The sequence below is a fragment of the Phyllobates terribilis genome, unplaced genomic scaffold (genome assembly GCF_046119375.1).
Source record: "Phyllobates terribilis strain yellow unplaced genomic scaffold, ASM4611937v1 Scaffold_11__3_contigs__length_659146591, whole genome shotgun sequence".
Classification (NCBI taxonomy): Eukaryota; Metazoa; Chordata; class Amphibia; order Anura; family Dendrobatidae; genus Phyllobates; species Phyllobates terribilis.
In genome coordinates, this window is record NW_027362771.1 from 623,126,225 (window position 1) to 623,152,680 (window position 26,456).

Sequence of the window (26,456 nt, forward strand, 5' to 3'; positions counted from 1 at the left end):
CTGCCACGAGAGGTGGTGAGTTCCCCTTTAATGGACGTCTTCAAACAGAGGCTGGACAGACATCTGTCTGAGATGATCTAGTGAATCCTGCTTTGAGCAGGGGGTTGGACCAGATGACCCAGGAGGTCCCTTCCAACTCTACCATTCTATGATTCTATGATTCTATGAACCAACATGGCTACGGTATTACAGTGAGTGGCAGGCAATCCCTGCATGTTCATTGGCTCTCTAAAGAGCGCCAAACATGCAGGGAGGAGACCCGAGCCCCCGCTGAGCAACCCTGGAAATACTCGGCGAATGCCGAGCATGTCGAGCAGGGAGATGCTCGGGCGAGTACCGAGCAGTAGCGAACATGCTCGCTCATCACTAGTATAAATATGTGACTCTTCAAATTTTGTGTTATACTTTTGTGTACGAACACAAAGAATACCCCGGGGGTTTAAGAGTCTCGTTACGCCCGACCATTTTTAAGGAGAACGATGATTTTTGCAAGAAGTTTAAACAAATTTTAAATAAATGTTCGATAGGCATTATGACTTTAACCCTTGATTTTTTACAAAAATCTATTATTACTGTGAAGGAACGTATCCAGTCCATTGAGTTCCAGCTCTCCTCATCTATGTCGAGTGAGGATTTTCAAGCAACTAAGGATAAAATACACACCATACTAACCCAGAATCGACAATCTTCACTATAGCGCAATTCTTATGGGTCTCTTTCTGCTCCGGGGTCTTATTTGTCCCAATGCATTGAAAAATTCTCTGTTCTGAAGAATGCCAATGTAGGCCGAAACATTATAAATGCAAATCAGAGATTTTGCTATACAAATAAAGGTTTTGAGTACCGGATTCTTCTTTTACTTATTTGGAGTGGAATCCTATCCGTGCACTGTTATAAGATGCCATGTAACGCATAAAAGGGGTTGTCCACTACTATTAATAATGTGCCAATCTATTTTTATTAAGAATAGAAGTTTCTTTGTAATTACCTTATGTTGCCATTACTGCCTGTAAGCGGCGCTATCACTGGCCGCTCACAGGCATCATGTGACCCCCCGAATGCAGCTCTCTCTTTTCTGCATTCCACGGTGGATGCTGGGCTGTGGGCGGGGATACCCCTTTTCCCTATATATAAAATCTAGTCTTTTTATTCAAATGGGTGTGGTTCTCAACTTTTCACTATGGAAATCTTGAGGACCATACCCACTTAGATAAAAATGCTAGAATTACATACAAGGAAGAGGGGGCTATATCTCAGAAATAGTGTGGTGAGGAACAAAACAAAAGTTTTCCAGATTCAGGAAAACAGTGGTCTTTACACCAGGAAAAAAAATATAAATTTATGGCAAGAGACAGAACACTTATTAAGAGCAATTATAACTCTATTTCTAGATTAAAACAATTTATAATTACTGATGTGCAATAACTTGGAATATATTGGTCGGAAATTATGAAAACACAACCATTTTATTACTGGAAATAAAACCCAGCTATTCTATAAAAAACTATTATGTACAGAAGGTTATTTTTTGGTTTTGCCCATAAGATATTCTCTGGAGTTCATCATTGGCCTAAATAACACTATGAAACATTTAGGCAGAAACATGCAGACCACCAATGCCCAACTTGATGACTGAATAGCAAATATCTCCATGGCCACAATGTACTTTCCACTGGCACTAAGATAGGCTGGAATAAAGGATATCCAGACACTAAGGAAGGCCAACATGCTGAAGGTGATATATTTGGCCTCATTGAAACTGTCTGGGAGTCGTCTGGCCAAGAAAGCAACAATGAAACTAATGGTGGCCAGGAGACCAAGAAACCCTAACATGCTCCAAAAAGCAGTGGTTGATCCTTCGTTGCACTCAATGATGATGACTCCGGGCTTTGTGTTTATATTCTGATTTGGAAATGGAGGTGAAAGAGATATCCAGAGAATACACAAAGTAAATTGTAAGAAGATACAGATTATGATGATTGTGTAGGACACCCAAGGACTCGCTAATTTTTTTACTTCACTTCCTGGCCTAGTAGCCATGAATGCAAAAACCACCATGAGAGTCTTAGCTAAAATACAAGATACACAAAGAGCGAAAGCCAAACCGAAGGTAGCCTGGCGTAGCAAACACTTCTCAGGCACGGGGTATCCAATGAAGGTCAAAGAACAAAGGAAGCAAAGACAAAGAGATCCTAGAAGAAGACAACTGAGGGAGAAATTATTTGCTCTTACTACAGGAGTCTTCTTGAAATAAAAGAAAAGTCCAAAAATAGAAGTTGGGATGCTTGACGAGAAGATGCTGGAGGCCGTCAATGCAGCTCCTAAAGGTTCTTCAAAGGAGAGGAATTCTATCTCTTTTCTAATACATCTGTCTTTTTGAAGATTAGGCCAGTGATCCCATGGACATTTCATGCAGACAATTGAGTCTGAAATACAACAAAATATATGTATGTATTGGCTAATGGCACCATTCTTAATTGATGCTGATCGCATCTACTACAGAATTCATTCACATGTTAGCGATCTCTTCTTTTCCCTGCTATTCCTCTTGCAATCCATTTGTCTGAAGAAGATCTGGGTGATCAGACCAAAATGTCACTATATAATTTCAGAAAGCTAAAAACTTAGTAAGCAACAAGTCTATCTTCCTGCTCCCCTTCTGCTGCTGCTGTGGCGCGCACCGCGCGCAGCTTCCCGGGCACTGTGCTTAGGGTGTGCGCGCTCCCTCCCTCTTAAAGGGGCCGCTCGCGCTGACCGAAAGAGTCCCCAGTCAATGGCCGGAAGACTTCCCCTATATAAGGCACCTCCTCCAAAATGGAGGTGCCTGTGCAAGGTTGTTGTTTTGCGTGCTAACACTTTCCTCAGCCCTCAGGTCCTGCTGCCTGTCAGCCTTGCCTGCCAGTCTGTCTATCAGCCGTGCCCACCAGCCTGCCTACCTGGAACACCTATCTGGCTATTTGCCGTGGTCACCAGCTTGCCTACCCGGAGCACCTGTCTGGCTATCAGCCGTACCTGCCTGCTTATCTACCTGGATCACCCGCCAGCCTTCCTGCCGTGCTCATCCGCTGTACCGGTCAGCTCCTATCATCTGACCCATGGGAGTCACCTGCTCTCACACAAGGTCGGTCCCAGAGTGGCACCTGGTTCACCTGCCCGGTCCCTCCCTGGTTCACGGAGTTGACTAAGCCGCTGTGTGACCTGTGTCGGTCCGAGTAGGCACTTAGTTACGCCCCTCTGGTCCCTCTTTGGACCGAAGCGCAAACGTTCCACCACCCGGTCCCGTAACAAAATCTTTCACCTGTTTGGTTGGAAATCTCTCCTTGAGAGCACGGAAGACATTCAAAGCAACAGATGGGTTGTCCTCTTCTCATCACTTGTCTGAAGCCTGGGAGACAACTCTCACTGCATACAGAATAGGGCACCTAGGCAATAAAATATGGAAAACATGGCAAAATACAAATACTTTAAGATGATACACCATTGATAATGATGACATTTGTAGCTTCTTGTTGCTGGTCAGTTTAAAGTGCCCTGATGAGACTCGCTATATTGAGGGGAAGCATATTTTTTAATCATGTGCTCGTAGTTATTTGGGACCTTTTTTCTCTTTCTGGTATGGCAATTTGACCTGCATTTTGTAATCAGATATGTATTATGACTTATGGGATGTGGTGTGTGTATGCATATGGTTTCATTTATCATGCGTGTGAGACACCACATTGCATTGTTTAACGTGCCAACCTCTATTGCAAGGAATGGAGATAATGAGGATGGACTAGCCGGGAGTATTTCAAAAACACCCTGACATTCAGGAGTTGAAAATGACTTCAGGGACACTTTGGAGAAATGAAACTGTATCACCGGTTCCACGACCAAATCAATGTAATGATGAGCTGTTAGTGTACCTAGAATTAAGACTAGTGGGGTCCGGCTACTGTGCATCATGCCATCCCACACCACCATACCGGGTGTAGGACTGGACAGAAACATATATTTATTGACAATCAAATCTTTTTAAAAATATTTTAGCAATTCCCCATTGACAGCCAACATAAAATTGTTCAACTGTTAGTAATATTTGTTATGGAAGGAATTAGATAACAAAGACCAACCCAAGAGCAGAAGTTCAAGGGTAGCCCTCTGCTCCCATAGACTTCAAATGTTAAAGTCAAAAGTCAACATAAAAATAGAAGTGTATGGCTCCTGGCCTACTGCATTTACACGACTGGATAATTAAGATTAAAATTTGTGTCGTCACACTAATCCAAGAGTGGATGTTCAAGGGTAGTTGTCTGCTCCCATAGACTTCAAATGTTAAGAGATCTTTCTCTAAAAAACTCAGAGCTCTTCCTAAAACATCTTTATGTCAGTAGGGAGATATTCAAGATATGTCTCGGATTATTAATGGCCATGGTTAGCATTTGGTTGGACACCTCTATTTTTTAAACTATATATGAAAACATAAAGTTCTAAGTATAAATTAGAAACATACTTGGCCATGGTTGTGGGACCATAATCCAACACCTAGGTCAACACTGAAGGTGTCTCCTTTAGTCCGAATTGTATCATAACTCCCAACTTTGACATGTTGTATACTCCCAGTCTCATCTGCTTGCCGGTAAACAATATCATAAGCTGCAGGTGGATCGCCATTTTTATCAAAAAATATTTCACTTCCGCTGGTCAATCTTACTCGTACAGTCTGAATGTAATGAGAAATCTGGAAAGGAGGCAAATATGTTTTTTTAAATTGGCGATGTTCACAAATTCTTGAGCAATCCATCCCAATTAACACTGTTTTCGAAGAAGTCAAGGTTGCACCTGTTCTCTACTCCTTAAATTTATCCGATAATCCATCTGCCAGAGAAAAGAATAGCTGTACAATATGTGGCATGTAACAATAGGGAGGTCTCGCGTAGAGGAATTGTGGCTTAAGAGATTCATGTAAGACCTGTGATCACTCGGTCATACACAAACACGTCATAATAAGCTTAACTCCTTTCCCGATGCAGCCGGTTTTAATTTTTTACCATTTTGTTTATCCCTCAACTACTTTCAAGAGCCAAAACTTTTGTTTTTCCATCCACATAGCCATATGAGAGCTTGTAATTTATGGGATGAGTTGTAAATTTGAATAACACCATTAATTTCACAGTACAATGAGCTGAAAAATTGTTGAAAAAAAAATCCCAGTGCAGTGAAATTGTGAAAAAAAATGCAATTCTGTTAAAGTTTTTGGGGTTTTATTTTTATGGAGCCCATTATATGATATAAATGACCTGGCATCATGATTCTCCAGGTCAGGACAATTACAACGATTCCAATATTGTCCCAAATTTTTAAATTATTTGAATAGCAAAAAACAATGTGAAATTTATATAAAAAATTTTTTTTTGTTTGTGTCATTTTCTCAGACTCATAACTTTTTCATTTTTCCGTTGAATGAGCTACACAAGGGCTATTTTCTTGCAGACCAAGCTGACATTTTTATTGATACCATTTTGGGGTACATGATATGTTATCACACTTTTATATATTTTTTTAAGGTGTGCAACGACTAAAAAACAGTAATTGTGGCGCTTCTATTTTTTTTTTTTTGCGCTATGGCATTTATTATATGGCTTAAATAATTTTATATTTTGATAGATCAGACTTTTGTGGATGCCAAGGTGCAAATATATATATATATATATATATATATATATATATATATATATATATATATATATATATTAATATCATTAATTTTAATGGAGGAAAAAAAGTGATTCAAACATTATAGTTATTTTTTATAACTTTTTTAAAAATAACAATTTTTCAATTTTCACACTGGCCACCAAGGCTTTTTTTAGACTCTAACTTCCTCTTGTTTCACGAGATTCACTTGTACTGTATGTTAGATAAAATAGACTGACTCAGTACTCATGTTAATATTTAACTTAGTTTAATACCAATCTTATATCAAATCCTACCTGCCAGGGCTTCATGTTCTCAATTATTCCAAATCCCTTATCATTGAATGGTCCTATTGTCTTATGATATGTGCGAAAGTCATGCAAAGCCTCAGCTATGACATAAATGGCAGCATAAAGGTTATGTGCCCCTCGTAAGCTGGAGACATCGCTGAAGCTGGTGTAGATACTCTTCAGGTCGTCCTTCTCAGCACACATATTGATAGAGTTATTGAGCAGCTGAGTCCTCATTTCCAGATTGAGAAGTTCACAATCATAAACCCAAGATCCTCCTGGTCCTTGGAGTGGATGAATACTGTTGAGATATTGTTCAAAATTGGGAATGATTGAGCTGTGGAAGGAAAACCCAATAGAACCTGAGAGTATAGAAGAATATTTACTATCTGATAGTAAAACTGATGTAGACCAAGCTTCACTAGCTACAAAGATCTTTCCGATTACATTGTTTTTTACCATCTCATTTAGAAGAGGAACCATTTCGACATCTGTGGAGAAGATTACAATCACCTTGGCAGAGGACTCTCTAATGATTTTCGTGAGGAAAGGAGCGTTCTTATCCTGACGACTATTCAAGATGTATCCCATAAAGGCCAAACAAGCTCCAGCCTTAAGGAGTTCTTGCTTTATGACTTGGATACCTTGCTGACCATAATCTTCACTCAAGGCTACTAATCCAACCCAAGTCCAATTAAAATGCATCACGAGTTGAGCCAGACCCTTGGACTGAAAGTCATCATTAGGGACAGTCCTGAAGAAGGAAGGAAATTGTGATCTGTCACTTAGAAGAGCGCTGGTTGAGTAGTGACTGATCTATGATGAGAAAGAAGAAGGTGTTCTATGGTCTAGTCTTACAATGATAAGAGCATTTCAATCAAAATAATAGCGAAGAGATTTAGTTGTATTTTTACAATTTTATTTATAATGGATATAGTGGAGATGAATCAAATATAGTCATCCTTGCTTTGCCTTTTTCGAGCAAGCAAGTAGTGAACTGGGTTCCTGATGCCTCTACCAGAAGAGATGAGGACCCAAAACAAGGGCATGTTTACTGTTATGTGTATTCTGAACGATATCATTTCTGGAGAACATATAAGGCATATCCACTTTGATGTTCACATGTGGAATTTTTTGAGCTTTTTAGTTTTTCCTGAAGAGGTTTTGAAAAATACCTAGTAGAGAAATAAATTCATGGCACTTGCATGCTTGCAGTCCAATTGGACATTTCTTCGGAGTCTTCTCTGAAAGCCTGCACTTTCACCCTTCACTCCCAGATGTTGCCAGTCACAGCTTGGCATTGTCTGAGACTGCTAGATCAGCTGCCAGACTGTGGTTGGCAGCATTTGGGAAAGAGGAGTAAAAGCACATGCCCCAAGAGAGGATTCTAAAGAAATACTCAGTTGGTCTGCAAGCAGAGATTTCACATAATGTGTTTCAAAAGCAACAAATGGGAATTTCTCAGAAATTGAGTGATACAGCGCAAAAAGGAAAAATGAGTGGCAGAATCAGAGGAGCTTGAGGATTTTTATAAGGTATTTAACTATTTTTTTCAGCAAGTGACATCCTCTTTGATGTCTTTATTGAGCCAAGATCTCGATCTGCGCATGGGCCGTCATTTTATTGAATTCAGCATGACTAGTGAAATAAAAATGCTCACATGATGCATAAGTCAATGTTGGTGGTGGCGTGAAATTGGAAAGAGGAGGCAGGTCACTTAAAAACTGGAGACAGGTGGATGGGCCGGAGAAGGAGGAAAAAACCCTCCCCACAGCCAAGATATTGTGGACAGAAATCTTGTAAAAAGAGAACTTAAAATGCTGATTAAACAAGAACCATAGAGCAGATTTCATCAACAAAGCTATCAATTTAATACATATAACAGTACCATTATGGCCATGTTTTTACATTGCTAAAGCGTGCTGACAGGTTCTCTTTAAAGATAATAACCTCTTCAGGAAACTCATCAGGAAAAGAAAAACTTTTTTAAAATCTCCCCTAAAAAAAAAAAAGAATGTGGCGTCCTTTTTGAACACCTCAAAATATTCTGTTGAATTTTAACTTTATCCAAAGTCCAGAGATGGTCATACAAACTCAATCAGTCCTCATTAACCTCTTCCCGCCTCTACTAATTTTTGTTTCTCGTTACGCTTTTTCATACTTGCTTTCCAAAAAACATATTTTTTTTTATTTATCAGCAGAGCTATATGAGAGTTTATTTTTTGTGTGATGGTTTATTTTACAATATATTGCGTATAAATCAGGCAAACACACCTATAGGTGGACCATATGCCACAATAGAGGTCATACACATCACTTTGCTCTGTGCATGAGCCCTAAACAATTATCAACATTTTAAACCAATGTGATGCTCAATTGGCCTTCTGGGTGGAAATTATTAACCCAGTTGCTAGTACCAGATGTCTGTCATGTTTCTGGACTCGAACACTTGATTCTGTGTTCTATGATCGGGGTCTCTTTCTGCTGAGTCACAACAGATACACCTTTTCTTTGGGTGTTTTAGTTCAATTATCTTTGTTTCTGTAGGTTTTGGATAACAGGTGTTTTTCATTTATTCTGTTTGTCTGTCCCATCACCTTTTGGGTGCAGCTTTAAACACCTTACCTGCTTGTGTTTCCTGCTGGTGATAGATTTTGTTGGATCCGTTCATTGGGCTGTAGCTTGTGTTGGTTGCAGTTGCTTTGTGTGTTATTCCTTTTCTCCTTAGAAACTAGCAATCCAAAGAGCTGCTAAGGACATTCAGGGTAAGCCACCGCCGATTGGTGGCACCATTACGTTATCTTAGGGTGCCAACCTCCACGGTCAGGCAGAGACAGTCCAGTGTCAGAGAAGGGTTTTTCCTAGTCTGAATATGGATCTGTCAGGTTCAGGTATTTGTCTTCCTGGTTTCTACGTTACCCGTGTGAATGTGCTTTGGCAGTCATAACAATGTCCAGGTCTGAGCTTGAAAACTATATGTAACTCTGTATCTCTGGGTAATGCATGGCTGCCATTTATTTAGGCGTTGGCTTCTGTTTACCTACTCTAGCTATGGGGAGTTTTTGGGTAGTCTCCTGCTGTTCTTCTTCTTCCTTCCTAAATACACTGCAGCTCTGCTTATTCAGATTGGACTCGATAACTACGCAGGAGCCCAAAACCACCAGGAGTTCAGTGCAAGTAGATCAGATTTCTATAACAGCAAAGAATGAATTATTACAAGCTATATAACCTGAAATAATAGCATTGTCAGACAATACCTGAGGGTATCTGTACAGACCAAGCATGTGAGCCATCAAAATAGAATAAGGTGATATAGAATGTCCAATAATGGCAGCAATTGATGGTCCTTCTTGGCAGGAATAATTGGGGATCCCTCTTTCTCGCCCTGTAAGCAACATCTGAGTCCCATCCAATTCATGGTGCATGGCAGCACAGGAGTCATAGACCTGGAAACCCAAGGTAGTATTTGGCAAGAGACTTGGACTTGTATTAATTTCCTCCACAGCAAAGCGTAAGGCTTGGAACTGCTGCAAAACCTCAAAACTAAACCTTCAAGGAAAAAATAGAATATGGTTTATGGCTCAAAATGTTTCAAGATGTCAATTCATGAACAAAAAGAGAACTTAAAAAGTCACTGAGAGTCTCCGTCATTGATGCTGCCAAACCATAAAATAATAGTAAAGCTATAACAGACAACTTTAGTAATAAAACAAGATGACTATTCTACAACCACAAGGGGGTCTTCACAAAATGGATTTCCCACTTCTAAGCAAGGGTGATGGTCCAGGTTTTGCTTTATACATTAAGTTGGAAAGGAACTTTTCTACATCTGAATTGTCATAATGATCAAATAGATGATACACAGACTTTATGTCACCATAATACCATGGGATAGTACAACACGTTTTAGACTGAACTGGATTCTAACCTTGCTCCGAGAAAAATCCAAGTTATAATGTTTCATATTTACTACACAACATCAACAATATGAAAGTTGTTATATTAAAAAGGCAACTTTAAATCACAAAACATCAAAGGGTTTGGGAATACAAATTTATTAGAGTCTTTGATTCCCTCCACACAGAACTAAATCTGTCAGGAGGATTTATGACTCACTACAATATCTGAAGAATCTGCTCCAGAGACAGTGAGGGCACCAGGCCTCTGATCTTACATGGAAATTGGGACTATAAAACTTTCACACCACTAATATAATGCAATTATGGATTCACTCTCTAAACTTAGTTTATTTTGTTTATTTAAATGTCCATTTATTATACTATGCTTCTGCCTTTTTTTGTGCATATATTTGTGTTTCTTCAGATATTTTGTTATACCATGCCTGAGAAAGAGACCTAAGAAGTCTTGAAAGCTATGGTGTAACATCATTTATTTTATTTTTGCTAGCCATTAAAAGGTTTAATAACTACAAGATTATCTTATTTTTTCCACTAAAAGAAATATACCTGTATTTGCTACGACACAAATTGGTTATCTGAGACTTTGGTTATTTTTTCATATGGGGCATAGAACTTACTGGCACGCATTTGATAAGTACCTGCCTGTTCTGCCCTGTGATGATCTGTTCTGGCTCAGACGGTGACTCTCTTGTTTGAGCAGCTCATTCTTTTCCAATCTGCTCTGTAGATAGGGCATCACTGCTGACATCACACTGATTCACTACCAGCTACCTGCAGTTAAGCTTCGGGGAACTGGCTCTCTTTCCGCATCATGTGTCAGCTCTGACGCTGTGTCGACAGAGCAAAGCGGAAAAGAAGAAACTACACTGTCGACATGATGTCACTGGAAGCAGATTGGCGACAACAATAGTCCGTGACCATACTGAGACTGCACAGATAGTCACCGGGCACAGATCGTCAGGGCAAAACAAGCAAATATTGAGCAACTACCAGCTGGTAAGTTCTTAGTAGTGTTAAGCCACCCCCGTAGTGTTCGGGTTCGGTTCGGTTCGTCGAACACCGGGATGTTCGTGGAACTGTTCGTCGAACACCTTAGAACACCGTCGAACACCGTTAAAACCAATGGCAGGCAAACAAAAACACATAGAAACACATAGAAAACACCTTCAAAGGTGTCCAAAACCTGACAAACTGCTCAGAAGACACTCTCTTTAAAAAAGCCGGGCGGCAATTCAGCAGTGGCATACACCGGTACCCGACAATTTAGACAAGAAGGAATAGAGCATCACACATAGATTAGATAGATAGAAACATGTCAGTCACATAAGAAGTACAGTGACAGTGTTGGTTACTGTACTTGTCATTTAGTGTTAAAGGATTTATTAAAAAAAATATTAGCGTTTTCATGCACCGTCTCTTTAAAAAAGCCAGCCAGCAATTCAACAGCGGTACCCGACAATTTAGAACAGAAAGAATAGAGCATCACACATAGATTATATAGATAGAAACATGTCAGTCACATATATAATAAGTACAGTGATAGTGTTGATTACTGTACTTGTCATTTAGTGTTAAAATAAAGGATTTATTAAAAAAAAAATTGGCGTGGGGTTCCCCGTAATTTTAGTCTCTAGCGGAGGTTAAGCAGACGGCTGGGGCAGATGTTTGAAGCCTGGGAAGGGGGTAATACCCACAGAGCTTCCCAGGCTTCTAATATCAGCCCCCAGCTGAATACCTAGCCTTTACTAGCTATTAAAATGGGGGACCCCAAAAAAAATGACATGGGGTCTCCCCTATTTTAATAGCTAGCAAAGGCTAGGCAGACAGCTGGGGGCTGATATTAATAGCCCAGGAAGGGTGCCATGAATATTGGCCCCCTCCCAGGCTAGAAACACCAGCCGTCAGCCGCCCCAGAAATGGCGCATCCATAGGATGCGCCAATTCTGGCACTTAGCCTCCCTCTTCCCACTGCCCTGTAGCGGTGGCAGTGGGGTAATAGGGTTGGGGTTGATGTCAGCTTATAATGCCAGCTGACATCAAGCCCAGGTTAGAAATGGAGAGGCGTCTATAAGACACCCCCATTACTAACCCCATAGTCAAAGTTACAAAAAAACACAAACACCCAGAATAAAGTTCTTTAATTGAAATAAACACACAATTCTTTATTTTTCTAAATTAAACCATACTTACCACACGCCCATTCCAGCTGAAGCCAACGATCTCCTGCAATAAAAGTAAAATAATAAAGCAACATCATCCTTACCTTTCCATGGTTCCCACGACAGCTTGAGCTCTGCTACATTCACATGACAGGCTGGACCGCAGCAGAACGCTGCCATCCAGCTTGCCATGTGGCAGACACTGAGAAGCGCAGGCACGCAACCTGGTAGGAGGACATGCAGAGCGAGGACAATAGCACACAGAGGGAGTGAGGCAGAGCACCCCAACAGGCAGGAAGAAGCAGTGTGGTGGCTGCAGACATAAGGCAGGCAACTGTTCCCCGTAAAACCAACACAAAGGAAGTTGCCAGTACAACTGTTAGGTCTTCCTGAGTCTGGTTGTTTTATAAAGCGCAGCGTTCAGCTGTCCATACCCCAGTCCTTGGAATGCAAGCGCAAATCTGAAGACAACGCCCCACAGGCCACGCTACTAAATTCTCACATTTCACGACTACTTGTGCTCGAAATGATGCCTTTTAGGCTCGTGGAGACGGAAGCATTCCGCAACCTGATGGCGGCGGCCGTTCCTCGGTACTCGGTCCTCAGCCGCCACCATTTCTCCCGGTGTGCCGTCCCCGCATTACACAAGCACGAGTCCCAAAACATTAGCCGTGCTCTCAACAACGCATTTACCGGTAAAGTCAACCTAACCACGGACACGTGGACAAGTGCTTGTGGGAAGGGATGGTACATCTCGCTGATGGCACACTGGGTTAACATAGTGGAAGCCGAGACCCAGTCGGAACTTGGGACGGAACACGAAATCCCGACGCCAAGAACTGCGGGCCCAAGTCAATCAGGGTTGCCCCCACGGTCTACAGCTCTTGCACCTCATCCTCCTCAGCCTCCTCCTCCTCTTCAGCCTCCATCTGAAATGACCACATGAGTCACAAGCTGGAAGCACTGCAGCACTGCCTCGGCCAAGCGGCAACAGGCTGTGCTAAAGCTAATATGCTTAGGTGAAAAACCGCACAATGCTGAAGTGTTGTGGACAGCTATGAAAGAGCAGGAAGATCTGTGGCTCACACCGCTGAACCTACAGCCAGGCATGGTCGTGTGTGACAATTGCCAGAACCTGGTGGCGGCTCTGAGGTGAGGCGAGCTCACACATGTACCATGCCTGGCCCATGTGCTTAACCTCGTGGTTCAGTGGTTTCTAAAATCCTACCCGGAGCAGCCGGATCTGCTTGTTAAAGTACACCATCTTTGTATCCATTTTAGAGAGTCAGCTACAGCTTGCGCCGCCCTTGCAGTGTTTCAACAGCATTTGCAGCTTCTGATTCACAGACTGGTGTGTGATGTCCCCACGCATTGGAACTCTACACTGCAGATGTTGGGAAGGATTTGTGAGCAGAAGAGGGCAGTTGTTGAGTACCAGCATCAACAAGGCCGTCGGTATTCAGTTCAGACTCCACACATAAGACCTCAGGAGTGGACATGGATGTCCGACATATGTACCATCCTCCAAAACTTTGAGGACTCCACCAAGATGGTGAGCGGCGATGACACCATAATTAGCATCACCATCCCGCTTCTCTGTCTTCTGAAACACTCCCTGCTCACAATCAAAGAGGATGCATTGCAGGCGGAGATGGAGCAAGGAACCATACAGGGTGATTACACGCAGCCAAGCCTCATCTCATCCCAACGTGGATTGGGTGACAATGAGGAAGAGGAGGAGGAGGAGAACATGGTCAGTCATCCTCTTGATGAGGACATGGAAGTCTTGCCTGTTAGTAGTCTGGCACGCATGGCTGAGTTTATGTTACACTGCCTTTCCCATGACCATCGCGTTCTCAAAATTTTGGGTGACAGTCATTACTGGTTGGTGACACTTTTAGACCCCCGCAACAAGGAGAACTTTATATCTCTTATTCCTGAGGCGGATAGGTCTACAAAAATGGGGCTGTACCAGAAGGCCCTTGTTGCGGAACTATTAAAAAAATTCCCATCTGAAAACGCTGGCGGCAGAGGGCACACTTCATTGCACAACCTAGGAGTACAGGTGAGAGAGAAACAACTCCAATCCAGCAGAGGCAGGGGAACACTGTCAAAGTTCTGGGAGAGTTTTCTCAGACCCTCGCATCGGACATGCCCTGAGGCGCGGGGTTCTCTCACAAGGAATGCAAAGTTTGGGAAGATGCTGAGGGAGCACCTTGCCGAACGTACCAACGTCCTCCATGATTCCGCTTTGCCTTATAATTATTGGGTATCCAAGCTGGAAACGTGGAATGAACTGGCTCTCTCTGCCTTGGAGGTCCTGGCCTGCCCTGCCACCAGCGTTTTATCAGAGTGGGTTTTTAGTGCCGCTGGTGGAATTATAACTGATAAGCGCATCCGCCTGTCAACTGAAAATGCTGACAGGCTGACTCTTATAAAAATGAACAAGGGCTGGATTGGGCCAGACTTCTCAACACCACCGAATGATAGCAGCGTAACATAAACTCCAATCCAGTGTCTTTTCTAGGGAGGTGTATTCCCATGCACCTTTTCACACCCACACATGGGTATATGCTTCCTGATTTTGGCTATTTGCTCTTGTCCTCCTCCTTCTCCTCATCCTCCACCACCATATCACCAGGATGACCGTGGTCCATGATGCAACACCCAATTTTTTTAAAGGGTGTTTATGTTGCCCGTAAAAAAAAATTTTCATACAGTATGTTCATGTATACCCCCCAGGGGTAAATGTTTGTCAGCCCATACACTTAGTGCATGGGCATTACAAGTATAGGAGGCCAGCTCCTTTCTAATGGGAACATTTTTTTATGAGGCCCTCCTCCACGTCTCTTCCAAGGGGCAGTGAAGTGCCTCCAAATTTTTGGCAGCCCTTGCATTCACTGCATAGGCCAACACTATGGGAGACTCTCTCCTTTCTAATGGGAATTTGTCGTTTCTGTGGCCCTGCTCTGTGTTTCTTTAAATTCTTAGTGGGGTTTTTCCTAAAATTGTCAGCCGTTGGACTCACTGCACACCCTAAAACTGTATAGCAGACAGTCTCCTTTCTAATGGGAACATGTCGTACCTTGCTACTGTGGCCCTGATCCATGTGTCTTTAAATTCTTAGTGGTGTTTTTACTAAAATTGGTCAGGCGTTGGACTCACTGCATACCCTAAAACTGTATAGCAGACTCTCTCCTTTCTAATGGGAGGATGTCGTACCTTGTTACTGTGGCCCTGCTCCGTGTGTCTTTAAATACTTAGTGGGGTTTTTACTAAAATTGGTCAGCCGTTGGACTGACTGCATACCCTATAACTGTATAGCAGACTCTCTCCTTTCTAATGGGAACATGTCGTACCTTGTTACTGTGGCCCTGCTCTATGTGTCTTTATATTCTTATTGGGGTTTTTCCCAAATTTTGGCAGCCCTTGCAGTCACAGCATGGGCATTACCACTATAGGAGACCCGCTCCTTTATAATGGGAACATTTTTTTTACTGAGACCCTCCTCTATGTCTCTTCAAATTGGTATTGGGTTGCGTCCAAATTTTTGACAGCCCTTGCAGTCACTGGATACGCAATAACAGTATAGGAGACCCACTTTTTAATAATGAGAACAACAAAGCATTTTGGCTGATGGCTCTCTAACAATAGCTAGGGCCGACTGCTGGCCTTTTAAGAATAGTAAGGGCCGTGTGATGTCCCTATAAAAATAGGGTTTATGACTTTCAGAGTCCCTCCATCATAAATAAAACAGGATGCGTCTGATAATGTGTCACACACCACATTGTCAGATAAGGTTGTAAAATGTTAAAATGACATTTCCCGTTAAATGCCTTTGTCTTAAACAAAAAAACGTTAAAAAAACAAAACAATAGGATCTTTCTTTAGTATAAAAAACATAGCCACCAATTTAACAACAATGTAATCACATTGATCAGCTCCTGCACCTTCGCCTCCATCTCCGAAATAACCACATCAGTCACAAGCTGACAGCACTGCAGCACTGTCTTGGCCAAGCGGCAACAGGCTGTGCTGAAGATAACATGCTTAATGCTTAATTGACAAACCGCCCAGCGCTGCAGAGTTGTTGAAAGCTGCAACACAGCAACCTGATCTGTGGCTCTCACCGCTGAACATACAGCCAGGCATGGTCGTGTGTGACAATGGGCGGAACCTGGTGACGGAGAAATGACAGCCGGGTAGATACGGTTTCCCTCTATGCCAGTCCTTTCACCGAGTTAAAGAATACGGTTGTGGTAGAATACAACTCCCACTGAGAAGCTGTTTCAGATTGAAAACATTGTGCCCATCAGAGGATTTGATTCTGAGGGCTAACCTTTCTCCTCCGCTCAAGAGCCCCATAGCGGCTGCAAAGTTAGCACTATCATGAACTCTCCTGAGGTAGAAGCCAAGGCACACCAGAGGATTCTCTGGTGGGACAGTCCAACCCTGCCAAGAAGCAGTCCTGGCTAAGAAAAGTGTGTGGAAAGGTTCCTGGACACTCTATGGCTGCTTTTTTACTAAGTAGGAAACACACGCAAACACGGGGAGAACATACAAAGTCCTTGCAGATGTTGTCCTTGCTGGGATTTGAACCCAGGATCCCAGCGCTGCAAGGTTTCAGTGCTATCCACTGATCCAATGTGCTGCTGTGACACCCCAGGGGTCTGGTTGCCACAGTAATAGAGATATTATGTCTGAGAGCAAGTGGGAGGTTTCTCTGGTCAGGAGCCCTAAACATGCAACACGGCCCACCCAGACCTGGGAGGGGAGGAATCTGCCCTTATAAACTGGGTCTGGGGCGGGATTAGAGAGTGAAGCTGCAGACAGAGTCAGAGTCTGGAGAGGGAAAGTGAGATCAGGAGCTCTGGAGGAGCAGTAGCTGAAGTCCAGGGGCTGGAGCTGAGCAGAGCTCGCCCTGGACGAAGACACTAAAACCGGACACAGGAGTCCGAGGCTGTGGGGACTGATATACACCCAGCAGCAGAAACCAGCCGGCAGGGGATTCCAGGTCCTCTGGCCATAGAAGCCCAGAGGCTCAGTCACAAAGAAGGGACCAGCACCGCCATCCAGGAGCGGAGGCTAACAGAAGGCCCCAAGTCACCAGCCATACGGGTGAGCACCACATGGTATACTCAGGGACGTGGGCTACTTGTAACCGCTGACAGCAAGGTAGCCAGGAAGAGTGCAGATAAACGGGGAGGCCTACAACTCCACCTGGCCAGGGGAACTCCTGCTTGCTCGCAGACTGACCAGGCCCCTTATACTAGCCAGTACTCCCGGGAGGGTCTGCCTTGTACCATCAGTAAAGACCCTGAACTGCACCACACGTCTCTGTGATTCCTTGCCGCTCCTGCACCATTAGCACTGGGACCCTCACACCATCACTCCCATCATCTTCCACATTAGCTGCCCTGAGGCAATACTTCTCCCGTGGGGAGTCATCCCATACTCGGCTGCGCAAACAACATCAGCCTCAGCGGTCTGCAGCGCAGCGGCGGTCCCCACTGACCGAAATCCACGGGTGGCGTAGTCGGACACTTATTACAATACAAATAGACTGCCACTGGTTTGACCACCCTGGGCATGGACCGGGTCACCGCCACACAGAGACTACAACCCCCAGCATTCTACAACAGGCCCGGTTCCGGGTTCCCCTGCACAACACAGGCCCAGGGGGCGCGTCACTGCCATTCAACCTCTAATATCTAACAGGCTGGAGCAACTTGCACCTACTGCCACTCTATCTTCAGCTCCTTTGTGAGAAAATGTATTTGGGCAGCCACTCAGTCTACCAAATAAAACTCCTGAGAAGGAAATTGGGGATGGCTTCGCTACTGGTACTGGGGGCAGTGCTAATACCATGGCGTCATACCATAGTTTGCTAGAAATATTCCAAGCTGGTAGGAGGCAAGCAAATTCCCACAGAAAAGTGCCAGCAGTAATGTTCAGGGTCCCACGCTTGTAGAAGACGGAGACAACACCGGAAGAAATAGTGACGGCTGGGGACCGAGTATGGACGCGAGGCATGAGGCATGTGGTTGTGAAAAGCTTCCGCCTCCATGAGCTTAAAAGGCCACATTTCAAGTGAAAGCAGCTTTACAGGATTTCTGTGAGAAATGACACGCAGGGTAGATAGGGTTTCCCTCTATGCCAGTCCTTTCACCGAGCTAAATACAACTGTCAGCAAAAAAAGTTGTGGACTGGCTCCGTACTGTCCCTGGCCACATTCACCTGTCCACGTGTTTGTGGTTAGGCGGTCCTTCCCAGTAAGTGCACTGGGGAGGGCATGGGTAATGTTGTGGGACCCGTTCTTTTGGAAGGCGGAGGCGATACCGGGAAATATAGTGACGGCTGGAGACCGAGTATGGACCCCCGGCCGCTGCCGGCATGAAGTTGTGAAAGCTTCCGCCTCCACGAGCTTAAAAGGCCACATTTCAAGTGCAAAAAGCTGCCCAGAAATCTGGCAGTTTAGTGTTGCGGCCTGTGGGTGGGTGGGTGGCTGGATGCATACTTGCACTAGCATTCCAAGCAATAGAAAACTAAGCAGATGCTGTCCTCTATCATCATCATGGCCTCACCTCGGCACTATGAACTCTCCTGAAGGAGAAGCCAGGGCCCGCCGGAGGAGTCTCCGGTTCTCTGGTGGGCCCGCCCAACCTTGCCGAAAAGCAGCCCTGGCTAAGAAAAGTGTGGGGAAGGTTCCCGGACACTCTATGGCTGCTTTTTTAATGTGGATCAGCCATGCTTAAGCATGTTATTTCTCAAACCGCATTACAGATCAGGCCATTGTCCAACTCTGTATTCATGAAATTAAATGCGCAAAGAAAGATGTGTGTGTGTGTCAAAGCACCACCGACAAGTGCAAGTTGATGTTGGACGGGCTGCCATTGCTGCTGCAACAAGCTGCATTACAGGACTTCCTGGGAGAACTGACATGCAGGGTAGAGAGGGTTTCCCTCTATGCCTGTGAGCAAAAAAAATGATGTAGGACTGGCTCCGTACCGTCCCTGGCCACATTCACCTGTCCACGTGTTTGTGGTTAGGGGGTCCTTCCCAGTAAGTCCACTGGAGAGTGCACAGGTAATGTTGTGGGACCCGTGCTTGTGGAAGGCGAAGGCGATATAGGGAAATATAGTGGCGGCTGGGGACCGAGTATGGACACCCGGCTGCCGCCGGCATGAGGTTATGAAAATCTTCAGCCTCCACGAGCCTAAAAGGCCACATTTCAAGTGCAAGCAGCTGTCAAAAATTGGGCAGTATAGTGTTGCAGTCTGTGGGTGGGTGGCTGGCTGCATACTTGGGCTTGCATTCCAAGGAATGGGGTAGGGACAACTGAACGCTGCAGTGGGACTAGGACGTGGACGGTGATTGTTGCAAGTCCGCAATGACAGGTGCATGGTGGGAGGCATCTTCGCAAGGATCACTCATGATGGGCACACTTTTAGGCAGTGACCTGGGAGTCAGAAATGCTTCCAGAGGTCTTCCCCATTCTGTTCCCATGTCTTTTCAGCACTGTATGAATGTGGCTGATGATGTGTCACACACCACATGGCCAGATAAGGTTGTAAAATGTTAAAATTACATTTCCTGGTGAATGCATTTGTCTTGGTTGAAAGCAATGCAAAAGTGCAAAACTGCATCAAAAACGCTACATGTGAACATAGCCCAAGGTGTGGAGGAGTATTTTTGTTTTTGGTTATTTATTTTGCTTTATATACATTGTACATGTCATGGAAAGGATGTTCCTTAACATATTTCACAGGAAAATCAATTTTGGTTTCATTTTGGTATGTTTTATTGTGAGTCCGTAAAAGTGGCGTAATACCTCTGACAACGTTGTTGACAGAAGTGACCTGGGAGTCAGAAATGCTTTGATGGGTCTTCCCCATGCTGTCCCCATGTCATTTGAGCACTGTTCCCATCGACCTGGGCAATTTTTAGGCCCTTTGCAGACCGCCAGGGGGAGCAGCCAGAAAAATGTTCGAGTTTCCCCTAGACTTACATTGGGCTTGTTGCTCAGGTTGAGCACCCGAGTATTCCAATTTGCTCGACCCGAGCAACGAGTACCCGAGCATTTTAGTGCTCGCTCATCCCTAGTGAGAATAAAACATTGAGTTGTGTCCTCCACCAGTTGCGAAAAGCAAAGGACACTGGCTTAAATCTCTTGCTTCTGATGAAAGAAATGTCTCCTGAAGAGTGTCTTCTGAACTCCCAACAACGTCTCCTACTGCTATCTGCTACCATGTCAAACACCAGACCTATAGTCTGTTCTACTGGTGAAACACATGACATTTTCCGAGATCTACTGGAAATATGAGCATTACTCACATTGTGCAGGCTCCTTGTGGGGGTCTCATTGTGAAATCAATCTCTGGAAATTCTTTGTCAAAATGGATAGGGAGGATGACTCCTATCAGCACACTTCCACTCTCCCGGGAACCAGTGATGGTTAAGCCCCTCAGCCTACACCCATCCTTGTCTGAATGAGTGGCTGGCATTATGTAAGACAGGATAAGATGCCACAGAGACCAGTATACGTGGAGTATCAGCCTAGGATAAGAAATATGATAAAATCTACAAGCAAAATTGTGTTATGTATGATAGAGATTTCCAATTGGAGATGCCCAGAGCACTAAGGCAACCTTTACAGTACATTGTATATACAGATGAAGAAGTAGAGTTTGTCGCTGAACTATTTTCATGACCTACATGTACTCACTGACTTATGGCAATGTAGTATCCAGAAATAAATTTAGATATCCCCATGATGCTGACTGACAATTACATTGCTGCTGCAATGAGAAAAAAACTCATCTGTATTACTATGCACCTGTGTCATGACTTCTATAAGATTCGGAGCATACTAAGGATGATCCAATTGAAAGAGTGGTTTGCTTCAGTCTTGAGGACAAAGCTTTAAAGCTACATATAATATGTAATCACAATGATAAAATATCAAATGACCAAGAAACAATAAGTTCTTGACAGTCATGGGCTGTTGGGCAATGATATCTTCTCAGCTTCACATCATCTTAAACTTCACCACCCAACTGATTCACCATTACCTTTTGACTTCATATACCAGCCCGTATATCTATTCTTTGTTATAAGGTCTACAACCAGTGAATTGCTTCATATTTGGTCTATGCTAGGGAGGGGAGTCTGATAAGATTGCAAATTATACAATCTCGACCATCTAGAGCCAATATGTGAGTGTGTGGATTTTCCTCCAGGAAATCGTCATGTCACTGCTCCAGGGTAGTCTGCGATAGAAGTGGCTAATTTGGAGATGAGCTGAAGATACTAATTTGTGGCATAAAGGCAGCAGACATAAATCATAGTTAAAAGTGCAGAGGTTAGGACAGGAATGGAACATTCACAATGGTTGATGGGCTGAAGCCAGGGCTATCAAAGTTCAGACTCTACTGTGAACAAGTAGCAAGTCTGCATGGACAACAGATGGGTGGCCCTACAAGAGGGAAAGTTCATTTGGTTGGAGAAGTAGTAAGATGATGTGTAGAGGGATTCAAAGCTGGAGAATAAGTAAGGAAAGAGCTAGGAGAGAAATGTTTGGGAGGAGAACACCACTCAGTAGGCAAACTAAGATTCCCGAACCAGTTCTAACAAGACCTCTACTCTGTTCACAATATTCTTTCCTTTTCATACTCGTGAACACACACTGAGACATCTCCTTTCCCCCACCAATTCTCTTATACTGGAGACCCAACACTCACATTTATAAAGGTTTTTTTCTTCAACCTAAAAAGAACTAACAGCTTTCATGTTCTCAATACTTCTAGGCTCATAAAGAAGACTGGCCACCATTTTTCCTTGGGAGAGTGAACAGGTATTTTATCTCAGTACTTCTCAAGTTTCTTCTTTAAGGTCCATGTCAAAATATAATATGTATGACAATTTGGAAATTACATATCTACTGTGCACTCATCATCTTTATGGACTTGTACACCGGCAATCTTATCCCCCTTGTAATATTAGAAACCAGTGCCAATATAGTGGCCATTTTTACCTCATCTCCATTTTCGCTATGAAGTTTCCTTCTTGCTTCTGCATATTCAGCCTTTTTATACACATATCCGAATTCCCCAGTTCTCACAGACTTGTTCCCTGTTGGTAGCTGTCTGTTCCTATAACTACCTGCAATGGTCTCACCTGATTAACCATGATTAGCTCACTCATAAAGAAATCCCTGACCGGGAATTGTAGAGAAAACTACCAGTAATACTTATTTCTCCATGGTTAATAGCAAAATTTTAATACATTTTAAATATTTTCCCTTTAAGGGAATGTATCATCAGAAAATTAACTATTTAAAGCATGTTTTTGTGTTAAATGTATTTAAAAAAAAAATTTGATTTTTTTTTTCATATTACGATCTGTATGCAATCATATAGCTGCAGGACCTGGGATTCGGTTGTCACAGACAGCTAGATACCCCGTAGTGAACACTGAGATGGATTATTGCCTTCGGTGCCTTCTCTATTGTTGTATACACTGACGTCGCTTTCTTCTTCAAGAGAGAAGTGTGTATAGGAAAGGAGCATGAACTGCTGGGTCATAGGAGTAGCTCTGCTGTGCAGTCAGAAGGCTGCATTTCCCCTGTAACTGGGGCTAATATCCAAGTAAAGGAAGTAAGATGGAAAAAAATATTTAATTATTTTAGTGCATCCCAAAAATGTTCTATGATTTATGATTTTTTCAGCTTTTTTTTCATCTTTGAGTTATGAAAACCAAAACTTTTTTTATCACGATTCCTCCACTCAGTGTGTCTTGGATACAGTGACTAACAGCTCAGTAGCCCTATCTGGTGTAAGGGCGTGCTCAGCTGTCGGTATTTTGATTGACAGCTCAGACATCCAATATGAGACTGGAAGCCTCCTTCCGGTGTTCCATGTTCCCCTGTTCAAAGTGATTACCCAGCTATTTAGCTAAGATATCAGTCCCACATCTCTGCCAGACGTAGCATTTCCTCAATGGTTTGCCTTGTAATCCTGTGCTCTGTTTGTTGATCTATTGCTGCCTCACCTTGGACCTTGTTCTGATCATCTGTTTGCCTAAGCCCCTTTGCTCTAATCTGCTATTTCCTGGTATTCTGACCTCTGACCATGACCTGACTTCGCCTTTGTCTTTCCCCTTTAGTTTAGTTCATGCTCTCTTGGTAACTGACCCTGGAACATTTGACTATCCTGCCTCACGGCTTGTCCATAAGTAATGACTAGCGTCACATTACGTCTGGCCTATACGTTTTTTTCCCCACCAATGGATCCAGTTTTTACATTCAGCAATCAGGTGGCGAATCTGATCCAGGTGGTCCAGGATCTGGCTAAAGAGCACCCGAAGCTAGTATCTTCAGTCCCAACTCAGGGTCAGTTTTCTACAACCCCTGGCAAAAATTATTGAATCACCGGGCTCGGAGGATGTTCATTCAGTTGTTTAATGTTGTTGAAAAAAGCAGATCACAGACATGGCACAAAACTAAAGTCATTTCAAATGGCAAATTTAGGGCTTTAAGAAACACTAAAAGAAATCAAGATTAAAAATGTGGTACTCAGTAAGGGTAATTTTTTTCAGACCAAGCAGAGGGAAAAAAATATGGAATCACTCAATTCTGAGGAAAAATTATGGAATCACCCTGTAAATTTTCATTTCCAAAACTAACACCTGCATCAAATTAGATCTGCTCGTTAGTCTGCATCTTAAAAGGAGTGATCACACCTTGGAGAGCTGTTGCACCAAGTGGACTGACATGAATCATGGCTCCAACATGAGAGATGTCAATTGAAACAAAGGAGAGGATTATCAAACTCTTAAAAGAAGGTAAATCATCACATTGCAAAAGATGTTGGTTGTTCACAGTCAGCTGTGTCTAAAATCTGGACCAAATACAAACAACATGGGAAGGTTGTTAAAGGAAAACATACTGGTAGACCAAGGTAGACATCAAAGCGTCAAGACCAGAAACTTAAAGCAATATGTCTCCAAAACAGGAAATGCACAACAAAACAAATGAGGAACGAATGGGAAGAAACTGGAGTCAATGTCTGTGACCGAACTGTAAGAAACCGCCTAAAGGAAATGGGATTAACATACAGAAAAGCTAAACATAAGCCATCATTAACACCTAAACAGAAAAAACAAGGTTACAATGGGCTAAGGAAAAGTAATCGTGGACTGTGGATGACTGGATGAAAGTCATATTCAGTGATGAATCGCGAATCTGCATTGGGCAAGGTGATGATGCTGGAACTTTTTTTTGGTGCCGTTCCAATGAGATTTATAAAGATGACTGCATGAAGAGAACATGCAAATTTCCACAGTCATTGATGATATGGGGCTGATGACATCATTTTTCATGATGATAATGCATCCTGCCATAGAGCAAAAACTGTGAAAGCATTCCTTGAAAGAAGACACATAAGGTCAATGTCATGGCCTGCAAATAGTCCAGATCTCAATCCAATTGAAAATATTTGGTGGAAGTTGAAGAAAATGGTCCATGACAAGGCTCCAACCTGCAGAGCTGATCTGGCAACAGCAATCAGAGAAAGTTGGAGCCAGATTGATGAAGAGTACTGTTTATCACTCATTAAGTCCATGCCTCAGAGACTGCAAGCTGTTATTAAAGCCAGAGGTGGTGCAACAAAATACTAGTGATGTATTGGAGTGTTCCTTTGTGTGTTTGTTTTTCATGATTCCATAATTTTTTCCTCAGAATTGAGTGATTCCATAATTTTTTTCCCTCTACTTGGTCTGAAAAAAATTACCCTTACTGAGTACCACATTTTTTATCTTGATTTCTTTTAGTGTTTCTTAAAGCCCTAAATTTGCCATTTGAAATGACTTTAGTTTTGTGCCATGTCTGTGATCTGCTTTTTCTCAACAACATTAAATAAGTGAATGTACATCCTCCGAGCCCGGTGATTCCCTAATTTTTGCCAGGGGTTGTAGTACTATGGGTGCTTCCCAAAGCTCTCTGCTTCCAACTGTAGTTATGACTTCTGTACCTTCTGACGTGCAGTTGGTCTCTCCCGAACCAGTAGTGGCACTTCCTGATAAATTTTCTGGGGGGAGAGACCAGTTTAGGATATTCAGGGATATCTGTAGACTATTTTTTACAATATGACCCTGGTTTTTTGAGGATGAGTCCCAGCGGGTGGGAATAGTCATGCCCCTACAGCAAGGGGTCCTCAGACTTGAGCATTTTCTTTGTCCCCACTACCAGAATGGTTGATTGATGATTCCTTTTTTGATGCCTTAGTGATGATCTATGACAAACCTAACAGGGTCCAGGTCACGGAGGCAACATTCTGAACCTGACACAGGGAGGCCTCACTGCTGAGGACAATAGTTTCAAGTTCCGGCAATGGTCCACTGAAGTGCCGTGGAATGATGCAGGACTCAAGTGCCAGTTCTGCAGAGGCCTCTCAGATACACTCAAGGATGCTCTGGCTCTACATACTGCACCTTGTTCCTTGGGAGGAGGCCAGGACTCAGGCCATTCGAATGGATCAAAGAATTCAGGAGAGACGTGATGAGCGACAAGGGGTTTTGGTCATTCTTCCCGAGTCTGTCCCTGTACCTGAGGTGGAAGCAATGCTGGTTGGAGCTGCCAGCTCTCGGGTCATTGAGAAGAGATGTCAGAGTGATCTCAGACTCTGCCTCTATTGTGGTTGCGCTGGACATTTCCTTAAGGACTGCTCGGCACACCCTCAAGCAAGCAAGCCAACAGGAATTGCCTAAGTCTGGGTGATTGTCGAGGAGGTCACCTAGACTCCCAGGTACCTTTTTACTCCTTAGACAAAATACTGCTAAACATGAAACTACTTTTTAAGAACCAATGGTTATCTGTGTTAACTTTAACTGACTATGAGTCTGTCACCAACTTGATTGATTCTGGACTGGTTCTGAAATTAAGGTTAGGGACAGTTAGGTTGGATATACCCATTCAAAGTTTTGCCACTGACAGGACACCTTTATTCTAGAAACTTGTCCAGCTGGTAACAGTGAAATTCATACTTGGAGTGGGAATGCTTAACTCTGAGTCCATCTCCTGAATATGATAGACAAATTACTTGCTGGGTCGGTAATGGGGCTTCTATGGCTATGTATTCACAATCTTGTAATTGATTGGTGTCGAAGGATATTGTTAAGTGGAGCCCTAACTGTCATAAGAAATGTCTTAGTTCTGTACAAATTTTCCCCGCTAGTCTGGAGAGTCTGTCGGGATACCTGAAAGACTTTGGAGATGTGCTAATCTTATCCCTAATGATGAATTACCTAAAACTCGCCTTTATAATTTGTCGGGACCTGAACATTCTGACATGAAAGAATATGTAAATGAAAGTTTATGGAAGGGTCTGTGGGAAATCAGAATCCATTTTTGTCTT

At 43.2% G+C, this 26,456-nt stretch overlaps 1 protein-coding gene across 1 annotated transcript; it reads right to left on the minus strand.

The window, feature by feature from the left end:
* Positions 1 to 1,521: 1,521 nt before the first annotated feature.
* LOC141167424 (extracellular calcium-sensing receptor-like) lies at positions 1,522 to 22,143 on the minus strand. The gene is made up of 5 exons (XM_073654830.1): positions 22,079 to 22,143; positions 9,224 to 9,515; positions 5,973 to 6,782; positions 3,299 to 3,422; positions 1,522 to 2,426 (listed from the first exon to the last, which is right to left on the minus strand). The coding sequence occupies exons 1-5, from the start codon at positions 22,141 to 22,143 to the stop codon at positions 1,522 to 1,524; spliced, it is 2,196 nt and encodes a 731-aa protein (XP_073510931.1).
* Positions 22,144 to 26,456: the final 4,313 nt, after the last annotated feature.